At 38.2% G+C, this 14422-nt stretch overlaps 2 protein-coding genes across 3 annotated transcripts; one reads left to right on the top strand and one right to left on the bottom strand.

Annotated features, from left to right (window-relative positions):
• The first annotated feature begins 862 nt into the window (after positions 1-862).
• Positions 863-8777, top strand: LOC113168220 (zinc finger and SCAN domain-containing protein 2-like). Of its 2 annotated transcripts, none has more exons than XM_026369215.1 (10): positions 863-1174; positions 1834-1923; positions 2610-2763; positions 3106-3236; positions 3415-3656; positions 4867-4991; positions 5105-5235; positions 5318-5565; positions 6016-6122; positions 6353-8777. In XM_026369215.1, the coding sequence occupies exons 1-10, from the start codon at positions 925-927 to the stop codon at positions 7626-7628; spliced, it is 2754 nt and encodes a 917-aa protein (XP_026225000.1). In that variant the 5' UTR covers positions 863-924; the 3' UTR covers positions 7629-8777. The 2 variants fall into 2 exon arrangements, with proteins under 2 accessions (XP_026225000.1, XP_026224999.1); XM_026369214.1 differs by having other exon boundaries at positions 6350-8777.
• On the bottom strand, positions 6588-12832 carry LOC113168264 (ceramide-1-phosphate transfer protein-like). The gene is made up of 7 exons (XM_026369276.1): positions 12700-12832; positions 12199-12263; positions 11576-11757; positions 10770-10941; positions 10486-10682; positions 9674-9904; positions 6588-6714 (listed from the first exon to the last, which is right to left on the bottom strand). The coding sequence occupies exons 1-6, from the start codon at positions 12788-12790 to the stop codon at positions 9676-9678; spliced, it is 936 nt and encodes a 311-aa protein (XP_026225061.1). The 5' UTR covers positions 12791-12832; the 3' UTR covers positions 6588-6714; positions 9674-9675.
• Positions 12833-14422: the final 1590 nt, after the last annotated feature.

Genomic DNA, 14422 nt, shown 5'->3' with positions numbered 1-14422 from the left:
TTTTTTGACATTTTTTAGAGAATTGGCAATAATTGAAGAAATGCTGTAATATAAAGTAGAAATAATGTTAGTAAAAGTAATGCATTTAAAATGTCACTTGAGTAAAACTATTTAATTTAATGTGATGACAAAAAAACTAAATGGCTTTTTAATGAAGTCTGCTTTGAGTGTCAGATATTAGAAACAACAGAAGATATAATTATAACATATATTTAAATTGATTGTTTTATACACCAAAAGTCATGTATCACATCAATATAATTAATATATTGTCACATATAACCAAAAAAAAAGGTCAATGTGGAACTAAAGAATATGAAACCAGAAAATATTTGGAATATATTAAAATAATTGCCACTAAATGTTATGATTGTTGATGCTCTACTGATATACACTGATTTCTGATTTGATTTGTTTTTTTATTTAAAGTGTAAAAATATAGAAATTATTATAAAATAATGTCGAATCATAAAATAGCCGACTGTACACATGTATTTTATTATGATAATTTAAGTTTTATGCATATTTTCTCCTGCTGCTTTAACGACCACTCCAATGACGTGGAACTAGGGTTTCACCTCAGGTTTCTAGTCGGACTGTTTTTAATGCCTGCACCAAAACATTTTTTAAAAGGTGAAGCACATGGATGTACAGGTGTGTTTCTCAGGTGTGTTTGGCGCCAATAGCAGCCTGGATGAGTTTTGTATAAAAATATAAATTATAATTTCATGATGTCAACCCGACATCTGTCATCAATAAACTACAACTTTTTAAATCTGTAAAATTCTTCGTAGGGAACTGTGCACATTTATTTCTGTTTCTGGCCGGACAGCTTTTGTAGCAGCACTTAAATCCGGAACAACACATCGTCTAAATGTGCAAAGGTGCTGTGCACCAAAGCTCACCTGTGTGGAAACATTAACCATGTTTTACTGGATGAAGAGGAGCCGCGGAGGCTCCGAGACGCTCGACAGCCTCGACAACATGTCTAAAGCCGAGATACTGAGAGGAATCGTCACCGAGAAACTGGCGACGGCCGCGCAGGAAATCTTAGCGGTGGTAGAGAGAACCGTAGCCGGGTACGAGGAGGAGGCTTCGGGCTTCAGGCAGGAGATCGACCGGCAGAGGAAACAGCTGGAGCTTCTGCAGCCTCGGGTCAAACTGGACAGAAGAGGTCAGTGGGAAAGATGAGTAGTTTTAGTTTGTCTTTACTCACTGACAAAAACACTGATTCATATTATATAAAATAAATTATTATACATTTTATCATAGTGTTATGTTCAATTCGGCATGCATCTGTGTACAAACTAAATGTAGTGTAACTATTAATCACAAACATATGAATTCCATAAGAAATAAAATTTTAACATGGTCTGTATCCTACAGTACTGGATAAACTAAGTCAACTTTCACAATTGATTAAAGTGCTCTGTATTAAGTTGTGGTTTATTGAACATAATTCAAAAAGCAGCTAATTAAATCAACTTGCATGTTGACAAACCTGCAGAATTTAAAATAGATAAAGTGCTTATTAAGTTGTTCATGATTTGGTTTAAATTTTGATTTTAAAAAAATCTGTATTCACTGCTTAACATGCAATAATAGTTTAGTAATAGTTTTTACAGGACTTACGGATGTTTCTTTCATGATTTTTCAGTAGTCTCATTAAAAAATCCTAACTTAGATGGACAATATTTATTTAAAAAAAAACAGATCCAGTTATATTTTGTAAGGTCTTAAACACCTGGTTTGATTTGGCGGTATTTAATTTAATAGATTACAATACATCATTGACCTTTTTTGTTTGACTTTTCTTTATTTCTAACTGAAAAGTCAAAGCCCCAGACTCAGACGTGGACAGCCACGAGGTGGTTTGTGTGAGTGAAGAGGAAGAGGATGATCAGCAGTGCACACAGCACCAAGGTATGTCTTCATTTCACACTTCTTGCTCCTAAAACTGCCCAAACCGAACGTGATCTTTGCTTTTTTCAATCTTCTTGCATATCGATCATGTTGAAAATTAACAAAACATGCTCCTCTGTGGTATTTTTATTAGTGTGGGGGAACAAACAAAATGATCTTTTCTTTTTTGTTGTGATTTTCTGAATTTCTTTTTAAAATGTAAAAATCGAACATGTTAAGGATATTAAATAGAGCTGAAGTAAGGAGTGGTTGTACGTACCCTGTCCTCTAAATTCTTTAAATTCTGTGCTGCAGAAAGTAACTGCTGTTTAACAATTATTTGATCCAACTCCGTGTTTCATCAGTGTCAACATGAGTTTCAGTCTTCATAGCTTAAAGTACATTGAAAGAAATCTTACCTCAGTGGTGAAGAAGCTCAACACAGGTGTTTACATATTGTAAAGCACAGGAGCTTTTCATATATATAAAGGTTAAAATAGGATTCACTTCATCCTTGATTTGTTTTGCTTTTCCTTCAATGTCCAAATAAAGAATCAGTCAATATGCAGATGATGTGTCGTTGTTTAAACACAAATCAGTATGGACATGATTCCAACACTGAAAAGTAAATCAACTGCTCAACTAAGAGAAAGTTACTTGATTGCTTGATTGAGTTGTTGATTCATTGATGCTCCACCTCTGTGTAGTTGTGGAGGACACAGGGAGTCTGGGCCTCCTGTGGTTCGATGATGATGATGATGTTTGCGAAGATGAAGAGGAGCAGCCGACAGTGCGACCAGCAACAGGCTCCAGACAGAAACGAGAAGATCTGAAGGACCCAGATTATCAGATGCCATCAAGGTGAGAAATCCCACTATTACCAAAAAATTAGCAAAAGTATGTGGACGTGTCTGTTTTCTGCTTTCAGTTTGTTATGAAGAGAAACGTTACAGTCATATTTTATTATTAGATGATTATTCCTCCTTTAGTTTTTGTTACTGTTTTCTTGTGATGGAAAGTAATTAATATTTACTTCAGTATTTCATTTAGTAAGGAAAATTATTTATTATTATTATTTATTTAATTAAAATGCTTTGTCTTAATATTAGAACATGTTCAGAACATTGATTTAAAGCCTTTGTAAATATAATCAAACCTGCTTTTAGTTAGTTTTTTAACCTGCTGCCTTCCTCCATTGTCCAGGTCATTTTCCCCCAGAGGCCGGTCTGACAGGAGGAGGCCTAGCAGACCTCGAATCAGTGACACACAGAACAATCTAGACCTCAGGATCCGCATCCTGGAGGACTCTCAGACTGACATTCTCTCAAAAAATGGTAAATTTTGAGAACTTTGCTCCACAGCTTATGACTTAATTAATCAATAGATTGACAGAAAATTAACAAGCAACTATTTTAATAATTAATTTAATTAATCAATAAGGTCAGTTTTTGACTGATAGATCAGGATTGATTAATTAACATTAAACTCACAATGAGCATTTTTCTGTTTCAGTGTTTAAGAAGTTTCCGGTGCAGGAGCTGCAGTGTCCCCGTGGACTACAGGAGGCAGACTTCCTGAGCCTGTTGAGGTCCACCTTCCCTCAGCTGGCTGCTGATAAACCTTTCGACGTCTTCACATCAGACAGAAGCAGGAGGCTACAACCTCTAAAAGTAAAGGCGCTGACACCAGAGGAGATCTGCAGGACTATCAGGTCCAGCGGTGCAGGGAACTCAGCCCTGTACATCCGACTGAAGGTAATTTGCTGTAATTCAGTGGTTTGTTAGTCTCACAATCTTACACGACATGTACATCTTTATTTCAGAAGAAACCTTTTTCACCTCTAAGTAGAGCAAACAATTAAGAAAGTGCATACATTTCTGAGTATTGATTTTGGAAAATTAGCTGAGAACTACAAAAAATGCAGATTTGTACTGTTTCTGTAACAGGTTTTGTGAAGTATGTGGCGTAAGTTTTTGGGGCAAATTCCAGACTACTTTCAGTACCCTTTGATACCAGACAGGGATATGCTTCCTCTGTTGTTGTGTTTTGAGCAGTGGAGTAGTATTTCCATGTAGCTTTTTGTTTTGACATGGTTTGTCTTTTTTTTTTTTAATATTTCTATTGTTTATGGAGTTTTTTTCCAGGTCCAGGGTATTTTAAAACCAACTGTTTAGTGTTCCTGCCTGGTAGTGTTGTCTTATAAAGCAGTTTGATAGGCACAGTGGTTTTTGCGTTTTCAGACGAACATGATCGTTTTTTTTTCTGTCTTGAACCTTTTCGGGAGTCTGTAGTCGTCCAATCAAACAGATGAAGGTCCCTGTAAAATCCCCTCAAGGCTAATTTGTAATATTGGGGGTAATAAATATAAATCTTGGCTTGGACTGACACACTTTAACAGGATAATAGTTCAGTTCTACCACTTTGCACATTTATATGAAAACAGGATGGTATTTGATCCTGTGCCTGTTTGGTGAGTTTTCCTTTTTCCCATTTCAGGGTTTAAGAAACCTTTACAGACTCTTGGAGAAAATTGCTGACTTACCTGGTTTTCCCAATAGTTTGACCGTTTCTGTTTTGATACCAACAGGATATCCATTCTACCAGGTGAAGCAGTTTTACCTGGTTCTCAGGGGCACTTTGATACCAGCAGAGCAATATTTCTTTTCGAGAAGGTAGTTTTTCCCTTTGTATGAGCATTTTATGAGCAGAAGAACAGTATTTCCACTCGTCTAGCACTTTTTTTTCTGGATCTTAAGGCATTTAGATGCGGCCGTCCATTTTTTCTAGGGTCATATTTATTTCTAGGGCTTTACCTGCAGTTTTTTTTTTTTTTACAGCAGTTTTATACTAACAGTGCTATATTTCTATACTGTATCAACAGGGTGATGTGGATACTGGTGGGGTGAATCTGTGTTGTTTCTGTGTGTCTGTTTTTGGTCAATGTGTCTTTGGGAACATTTACAGACAGGAGAGGAGCCCCACACCAGCTGTGAAGACATCAATCCTCCCCAGACACAAGACGATGCCACCAAAGATCCTGGGTCCAGCTTTGAGACTGTGTCGGGCGATGAAACCAAAACACACACGAGGTAATGAAAAACAGAAGAGTTTCTGGATCAGTGAATTATTCCTTTCTTTTTTTGCTTCTTCAGTTTTGAAACTGCAGTTTTCAGTGACTTATTACTAAATGTTTATTTTTCAGTGTCCTGTCTCCCAGGGACCAGTCGGAAAGGAGGAAGCGTGGCAGACCTCGGCTCGGCGAAGAGCCAACTCACCACTACTTCAAGATCTTCATGCTGGAGGATTCCCAGTCAGACGTGGTCTCAAAAGATGGTAAAGGTGGAACATGTAAATGGATTTTGATGCAAAAATATTTGTTGAATAATCTCTAAATGTTAATTATTCTCTGTGTCAGTGTACAGTGTGAAATCCTCAGTGCAGGAGTTGAAGTGTGTTCGTGGTCTACAGGAGGCAGACTTCCAGGACCTGCTGAGGTCCACCTTCCCTCAGCTGGCTGGAAACAACAAACCTTTAGAAATATTCAAGGCAGACAGAGGAAGGAGACTCCAGAGGCTCAGAGTAAAGACTTTTACACCAGCAGAGATTTACAGGACCATGAAGTCCACCGGAGCAGGAAACTCGGCCCTCTACATCCGAGTGAAGGTAGCACAGTCCATCTTCTCTTAAGGTTACACCATCTACAGCCAGGTACCAAGGGGACTGATTGGAAATACTGTTGGACTATGGGAATTAAAAACATTTTTACTCAGTGACCCCAAATTTTAGGGACTCAAAAGTGTTTGGACCAACTAACACCATCATAAATCTCATTAAGCAAGATAATAGTTTAAAAAGCTTCAGTCATTTATCAATAAAACCAGTGTTTTAATGACTGCAGTTTCTCAGGGCTAGTGGTTAGTATGGAAATTATGATTTACTAACTATTAAGTACAGAACACAGTTTTATTTTGACTAAAAACAAAAAGAGACTAAGTTACTAAAACATGGAGGTTTGATGGGACAAAATGACAGACTGAATGAACGCTAGCTGCATTTCTGTTTAAAGTTCTTGTGTTGTCATAAAAACACTAATTAGGGAACAAACTCTCGTAGACAGGGGATGAGGAGGATGAAGAGCTTCGACTTGTACAGAGAAATGATGAATCTCTGTCCACTGACGCTATGGAGGTGATAAATGAAGACGCCAGACTCGACTCAAGGTAATTTTACAACCTCCTGACACAACAACTATTAATTACTGTGATATGCTACTGATAATACACAGGATAAATAGATTTCACTGTTATTAGTTGTTTTATTTAAATATTCAGAAGAGATTTGTGACATTGGGAAGAATGTGTTCATACTACTTCATTCTCTGTATTAAAGAAATGTTCATGTGACCATGGAGACTTACAAACACACAGTCATCTTTGATTTCTGCCAGCAGCCCTGCTCTGGATGCAGATGGTAACAGAGTAGTTGTTCAATCCAGCAGCTCAATGTCACAACAAAAGCAGCACGTGGACACGGAAGAAGCTGATGATGCTGCTGAGAGCGACGTGGAAGACGAGGCAGGTGACGGTGATGATGACTGGAAACCAGATCCTGAGCTGCAGCTGCCAACGATGATGATGAGGAGGAGGAGGAGGAGGCGGCAAGGGCCCAAAACTTTTGTTTTGGAGAAGAGTAAAACGCCGTGTAAAGTCTGTGGAGTTTGGTACAGGATGCTGGGCAGCTTGATCAAACATGCCTGGAGTCATGTGGACGAACCGCAGTGTGTTTGTGGAGTGTGCGGCGAGCATTTCGAATCTGTGGAAGAATTACAGGGACATCTTAAAAACTACCAAAAAACCCATGACTGTTCGTACTGTGGCAAGTCTTTCTTCACCGTCACTGGTCTCAACAGCCACACCACTCTGCACACAGGAAACAGGCCGTTCAGATGCGACGTTTGCCACAAAACCTTCGCCCACATGTCCAGCTTGAGTGTTCACCGATGGGTCCATGTGGTGGATAAACCACACAAGTGTGATATCTGCCCTAAAGCGTTTGGACTGAAGGCGCAGCTCAAAGCTCACAGCAAAGTGCACACAGGTAGAGACAAATACCTCTGTAATGTTTGTGGTAAGGCCTTCTATGACATTCGATCTTTGACCCGGCACAAGGCGACTCACTCTGGGGAGAGACGTTATGGCTGTGAGATCTGCGGTAAGCGCTTCAAAATTCTTGGTACGTTAAAGTCGCATGAGAAGATCCACACGGTCAGAGACCGGCCGTTTCTCTGCGATATCTGCTGCAAAACGTTCGTGTCAAACTGCGGTTTAATGGCGCACATGAAAACCCACAGCAAAGTGAGGCCGTTCATCTGCATCGTGTGCAGCAAGGGTTTCATATCCAATGGCGAGCTGAGGGCTCACATGCGCGTCCACACCGGCGAGGCCCCATACGGCTGCTCCGAGTGTGGCCGCTTCTTTAAACGCAAGACCCATCTGAACAACCACGTCAGGAGCCACTTGGGCATCAAACTGTTTGTGTGCAGCGTCTGCGGGAAAGCTTGCTCGCGTCAGGAGCACCTGACGGTTCACATGAGGACCCACAACGGAGAGAGACCGTACAAGTGCACTGTGTGTGATAAAGCCTTTACTCAGGGCCACTGTCTGAAAACACACATGAAGAGCCACCGGGAGGAAGAAACGCCGTTCCTGAATCAATCCACGTCCTAAAAGACACTTGATCTGCCTGAAAAGTGACGGTACGGTCCTAAGATGATCATCTTTAAAGTACGGAGGACTGGTTTGAAACTGTATTTCATTCTCGAGGTCTGATACAGCTGCTTGTTGTCAAACATTTTACAGTTGAGAACTTTGGCTACCTTCACATTACAGGTGTTAATGAACAACTCAGTCAATTAAATCAGAGTTTTTAATCAGAGCTGACATTCTCTTGTTGATGGTTCATGGATATGACCCATGTATCCAGTGTGACTTAAACTTCATGAACAGATTTAGTCTCTGCTGTTGTAGAACCAGCGATCAGATCTACAACCACATGTGAAAGTGGCTAAGGTATAAAGCTTAAAATGCCAAAATAAACTTTAAAAAAATCTAAATCTTCTTCAGCTGTAATGTGAACAAAGCTTTAAAGTTCTTTTTTTATTTCAAAAGAAAATGTTGCCATTGTAGATTAATTTTTTATATTGAAAAGTGTTTTTGTTTTGATTCTGAAATTCAGATGTTGGAAATTCCAAAAAGTATGTAACTAATACAGCATTAAATTATCAGTTTTGATATCAAGTCATTAAGAGTATTAAAAAATATCAAATGACAACCCAGCACAAAATTTTATAAAAAAAAAAAGTAGAAAGTAGAAAAAAATTAAAGAACAATTAATTAAATAGTTGTTGGACACAAACGAAAAAATAATACTTACTATATTAGTATTAGTATTAGTATTTGAAAACATCGAGCAACAAGCCGGAGTTCTCATAGATAAAAACTAAATGGATAAAACCATTAATTAGTAAAGTGTAAATGTTTTATGGCATTAATAAAACATTTATTAATGCATTAATAAAGAGCTAATTAAATCTTTTAAATTTTATTAGCATTAGCTCAGCAGCAGCGCTACTTTTGATTAATAAAAAAAGAAACAAATTACCCCAAAAGATAAATTAGTTGATTAAAAGAAAATGAATAATAATAATATTAGTAAATACTTGTGGAGTATAAAGATTTAAAGTGACAGTTTTACAAAATTAAGTGTTTAAAAAAAATTACTGATTTGATCAATTAAAACATTTATTCAGTTTATGGTTTTAATCTATGTTTTATTTTTTTTGTGGTTATGAAATTTGGGATATTGTATCAGCCACAGTGTTCAAACACCTGCAGCGACATAAACAAACAAAAAAGTGATCTTTTTAAAAACTCGTTTAAATTATTGAGAATCCATCTTGGTGCGCTTGTAAATTTATTATTATTTAGTCGATAGCTTGATCTGACAAAAAATGCATCATCTGGATAAAACATCACAGCCAAAAATAATAAATCGAGAAAATAATCATTCAGAAAATTAACTGTTTTAATTTACTACAATCCTGTGCGGTGGTTTCAACAGTTTTTTCCAGGTGCTATTGGTATAAAATGGTCACAAAGCTTTGTAGGTACTGTATCTATCAGCTTTATAGAGTCGTGTTGTTCATTTTGTATTTTCTGTGTTCAGCTCATGTAAATATCTCTCATGCAAATATATTAAATGTGTTGTCTTAAAGTTGTAAACATTAAGTCTCAAAATGCTCCGGCTTTTTCGCTAATGCTGCATTTACAAGAGGTGGGAAATAGGACGTTTCCTCTTATACATACACCTTTTTGACCAACATGAACTTGATGCTAGTTCTGGTTTCACCTAAATTGAACTAGCTTAGTGAAAAAGGCTGTTTAAATTCACCATCATACCCTTAAGAACTTTATTAATTTTATTTATTTTATAAACATTTTGGTTTCCTAGTGAATGTGATGTTAGAAAGTTTCCATACCCACTGAATGCAGCATATGGTGCCTTAAAGTGCATGTTTTTAAATTTTAAGTGCTATTCTGTGTTTCACTGTGAAAAACGTGAGCTTGTCTGCTGTGACATACACTATATGTGACCATAATAAACTACTAATACTGTGAAAACCAAACGTGCAGTTAATGAGCAACAGTTCCCACCTGAAGTAAAGTAAAGGAGCTGGCAGCACCTCGGACTTGTTGAAGTTTTTAGTACGTACCATCAGGGCAGCTCCAACATGCCGTGTTCAGCCAGTATTCGCTGGGTTCGTGTGTGCACAAGCATCAGGGCGTGAATGATGACTCGCAGCACAGGTGTAGCCTCCTGCTGGTTCTGGACACACACGAGCTGCAGAAAGTACTGCCTCTCTGGGAGGGCGAGGAAGACGAGTTCTGCAGCCTGACGGAGCACCCAGGGATGGTGGGGGGCCAAAGCCACTTTGTAGGCATCTCTGAGGAAAGAGGACCAAGAAAAGAAGACAGAGATGAAACTCGGTATCTGTGGCTTCGACAAAAAGTCCTCAAAGGGTATTAAAAAGTTTAATTTACAGAGGTCTTAAATATCAGACTTTAACAAAAACATTGAAAATCTATTGCTGTAATGTTACATTCTGACTTCAAGTGAACTTTAAATACATATATTAACTAATTCTTTTATCCATGCATCAAATTTCTGCTGATTATCCAGGTTGTTTGATAGAAATTGGTGTTGTTAGCAGTATAGTTTTAACTGAGGTCATACAGGTGAGAAACAGCTATTAAATTTTAACAAATTTTCAGAAAAACAATGAATTTGTTGCCAAAAACACTGAAACTGAAACAGCTGATTGAAGATTGACACTCTTTGAAAAAGCAATTAAAGTAAAAATACCAAACACTGTGTTTGTTGTTTCTATTTTGTTTCTAGGTTTTGAAGAAGTTTTTTTTTTTTTTCTCTTCTTTAAATTTCCCTTGTTTCCACATAACCTGACAATCATCATAAAAACATGTGTACAGATGTATCTGAACTTATATGTAGTGATGAGGTTCTTACCTGCTGAGCTCGCCAGGTGTTTTATATTGTCCGTCCGCGTCTGGTCCTTCAGCCAAACCCTCCAACATCAGCTTCAGCCACAGCAGAGAGCGATGGAGGCGCAGCAGCGTCCTGCAGCCTGAATCTGTGTGACGGGAGAAGTTGACTAAGCCCATTTTTAACTCTGCCTCCACCATTGACCGAACAGATCGATACACCTCAAGAGAAAACAAAAGAAAAATAAAATCTAAATGTCAGTTTTTTTATAACATCCAAACATCCATCTGCCAAAAACTGTTTCTCACCCCATTTTTTAATCCAAATGATGCTGGCGTTTGTAGTCTGGGGCGCTCAGCTGGACCCCGCTTCCAGTGAGCCTCTGCACTGTGTTTGAGTGACAACTCTCGTATCAGTACGACTTTTTCTTTCACCTTCTGAGAGAAGAAACCAACCATCGTCCCAAGAGCCTCCATAAAACTGTAAGAAGAGAGACCAGAGAAATGAGAAGCTTCACAGCTGTGACCACCAGATTTAAAAGCTAACATCTTCATCACCTTTACTTGCTGTTTTTTGTTTAGCAGTTTGAATGAATTGCATTAATATTTTTAGTACCAGTAGCAATAAAAAGTATGTGAACCTCTTGGAATTTCATGGTTTCCTCCAAGAGTATTAATGTGCCTAAAATAACAAAATAATTTCTGATCTTTTATTTATCTTTATTGAAAAAAAAAAACATAAAAACCTCACGGTGCAAGTGGAAAAAGTATGTGACCAATTGGACTAATGTCAGAGTCAAGCATTAGCATAAGAAAGATAAGTTGGTGAGATGTGGACTAGGCTACTTCAACTGAAAAAAACACAAACTTTTTGAGTTTGCGCCACACAAGAAGAATAAAATGGCTATGTGAGCCATATCTCGCCAAAAGGAGCTTTTAGAGGATCTATGATCAAGAGTTGTTGATTTACACAGAAATGGTTAGAAAGTAAATAGGAAGCAGGGTGTCATTTTATGACAAATTAATGCAAAAGGTTCACATACTTTTTCTTGCCACTGTATAACTGGTTCTTGACAATAAAAGCAAGTGAGTGGAAAAAAAGCACTTGTTTGTACTTGAGGAGCTGATCCCAGCTCTGCAGGTACGGCTCCATCAGGATGTCGTCATCATCTGACAGACTGGACTTTAAATACAGCATGAGACGCCAGGCCTGAAACGACTGTCCAGGACACTCCTTTATCAGGGGTTGGGGTCCACCGGGGTCCAGCCAGGCCTCAGGGAAAGGTGGAGGCTTGGGCTGAAATATAATAATGAAGAAAATGTTTTGAATACACAACAAACACATTGTTGCACACTAAAGGCTAAAATATGACACGTTTCAAGTAAGATTCTTAAATATTTGGGACACAAATCAAACTGAACCAAAACAACAACTATTCAGTGTTCTGCTGACAGAACCTTTGTTCTTTAACAAATCCTGTGTCTGTTATGAAGCTGTTTTTCAATCCCACAGTGACTTAAGATTGATGTGTTGCTCCTCCGATGCTGTTGGTAACTGATCTAGTTTCCTAAAGGTGTGTTAGACTCCATGCACTGCAGTCAAGGCACGAGTTAACACAGAGAAAAATGAGAACCCGACCTTGACCTACGTATGACCTGAAGTCAAGTCTTCAGGGACACTGATAAACATATTATGTCCTCACAGGGGTAGAAGTATTAACATGTTTGTTGGTCGTACCGTTTGGCGGTAAAAACTCAAACATGGCTGCCACACGGTGCCACAGTCTCTGACTCCACCCTGTGCTGAAGAAAACAAAAACACAAAACCAGTTACAACTTTACAGTGAGTCACACTCACAGATGATTTTAGTTTATACTACTGCCACTGTAAATTCAAAATATAGTATAAGTGTGGGACAGACTGGAATACTGTAAACACTAGTCCATGCACATGTTGCTTTCAGGCTGGACTACTGCAGTCCACAGCTAAAAGGATTTCCCTGGACCCCCTTAAAACATCTCCAGTTCCTGACTGAAGATAGCAAGAGATCCTTTTTCTCTACGTTAGATTCTCTCCATTGAATTTAAAATCCTTCTCCTCCTTCACTTTACCCACACTTGTTTGGAAACAGGGTTGTACTTAAATACTGTCCTATGGTACCTTTACTAATGACTGAACACACCAATCAAAGGAGGGGAGGTGGAGCCGACATGGTCGACCGGTTTCAATGACACTCACGTAGCCAGAAGGAGCTGACAAAGAGGACCAGAGCCAACATGGCCGTCAGCAGCAGGTAGCGAAGCAGCGTCCTCCGTCTGATGAAAACCATGGCGACAACAGCGCAGAATACACTCGTTCCCTCCAACTTCTGTCTTTCTCTCACACACATTGTTTACAAGCCGTCCCTCGTCATCACATGCTCACTCTCTGACCTTTGGTGGGGTTAAAGGTCGTTTACTCACTCACGCCCACAGGTACATGGAGTACAAACACACACAAACACACACAACAACCTTTGCACTTGGCATTTGTCTTCCAGGAGCTTATCTTGTTGTTTTATCACACACAACTATTAATCCTCAGCAGATAGTGGTATATTGTTGGTTTAACTTCAAAGGGGACAAACTGAGGCACAGTGTTATATTATTAATTAGTAAAACTGTGTTAATACTAACATTGTTAATTCTGGTATTCTGCAGTAAACTGTACATTATCAGTAAATAACTACTGTTGTTTTATTAGCGTTATTAATGAGCACAAGAGACAATAAAATCTAAAAAGTTGTTTGTGCTAATCTTTTCATCTATTTGTGATCTTTTCCAAGTAAACTGTGTAACCAGAGAAAAACCTATGAGGTCCAGGTGTTTGGTGTTTAGACAAAATACAGAGATCAAGTTCTTGACCTTACAGAGTCTTAGCGTCTTCACCAACAAAGGGAACAGTGAAAGAAAAAGAGTTTGTTCAAACCCTGGAACAAAGGAGCAGGGTTAATAACAAAAATGTAATACAGTAACTACTGTCATCTGTATGTCTCACCATATTGTTGACGCTCATTTCCCAAATTTAAGACCACATGTGCCACAAACAATCTGTTTCGTGCTGTAAAGCGTGGGTTTATTAATAACACAACAGTCTCTTAAAACTGATGAGAAATTATTTATTGATGATAAAACAACACATTTCGCACCTGAGGGTTCTGTAAAGACGTTAAAAGACACGTGACGGATTCATCAACATCTTCAACACGTCTGCGACTCTCTGATTAATTGATTGAATGATTGATGTCTTTGGTGTGTGATGTGTTGTGTGCAATAATATTTGTGCATATTCGTTTGTGGGCTTGTGCTTATTCTTAATGTAAAACTAAGGGTTTGATTAAAACTTAAGGTAAGAATTATGGCTTTGTAAGACTAAAGTAAGAATTTTAGGGTAGGGTACATAGAAGTAGGTTTGTTAGTGGAGAATAAGGGTTATTTTCTGTGCTGTGTTAAGGAATACTGAGTTTGCTAACAGGAGAACAGAGTTTGAGGTAAAATTTAATTTGTTAACAAGGGCTATGGGTTTTGTTGAGATTCTGTGGAAGCTAACGTAAGAATGAACGATGTATTTAAGGTAAAGGGTTCTGTTAAGGAAGATTAAGGGTCCTGAAACTAGAGAGGACTTTGTTTCTATCTGTAAAAAACACTTTAATGTGGTAGAAAACAAGTTTAATATGAAGTGTTTAAAAAATGACCAATATAATTTGATGATTACATGGTTATCAAAAAAATGGCAATAGATTTTCTGTAGATTGACCAGTGGATTCGGACACTAGTTGTTCAGTTGCTTCTGGACAGCTTGATTCAACAGCTTTATTTACTGCTTCTTTCTCTTGTTTACCTTTTTCTCTTTAAAGCTCCTGTTGATTGTGTCGAATTGAAAGAAAACCAGTTTCTGAGCTTGGTTGCGTCTATTAAATCTG

Source organism: Anabas testudineus, chromosome 18, assembly GCF_900324465.2.
Source record: "Anabas testudineus chromosome 18, fAnaTes1.2, whole genome shotgun sequence".
In the NCBI taxonomy this organism is placed as follows: domain Eukaryota; kingdom Metazoa; phylum Chordata; class Actinopteri; order Anabantiformes; family Anabantidae; genus Anabas; species Anabas testudineus.
The sequence above is the reverse complement of the archived record's forward strand: the minus strand, read 5'-3'. Positions and strand labels throughout refer to the sequence as shown.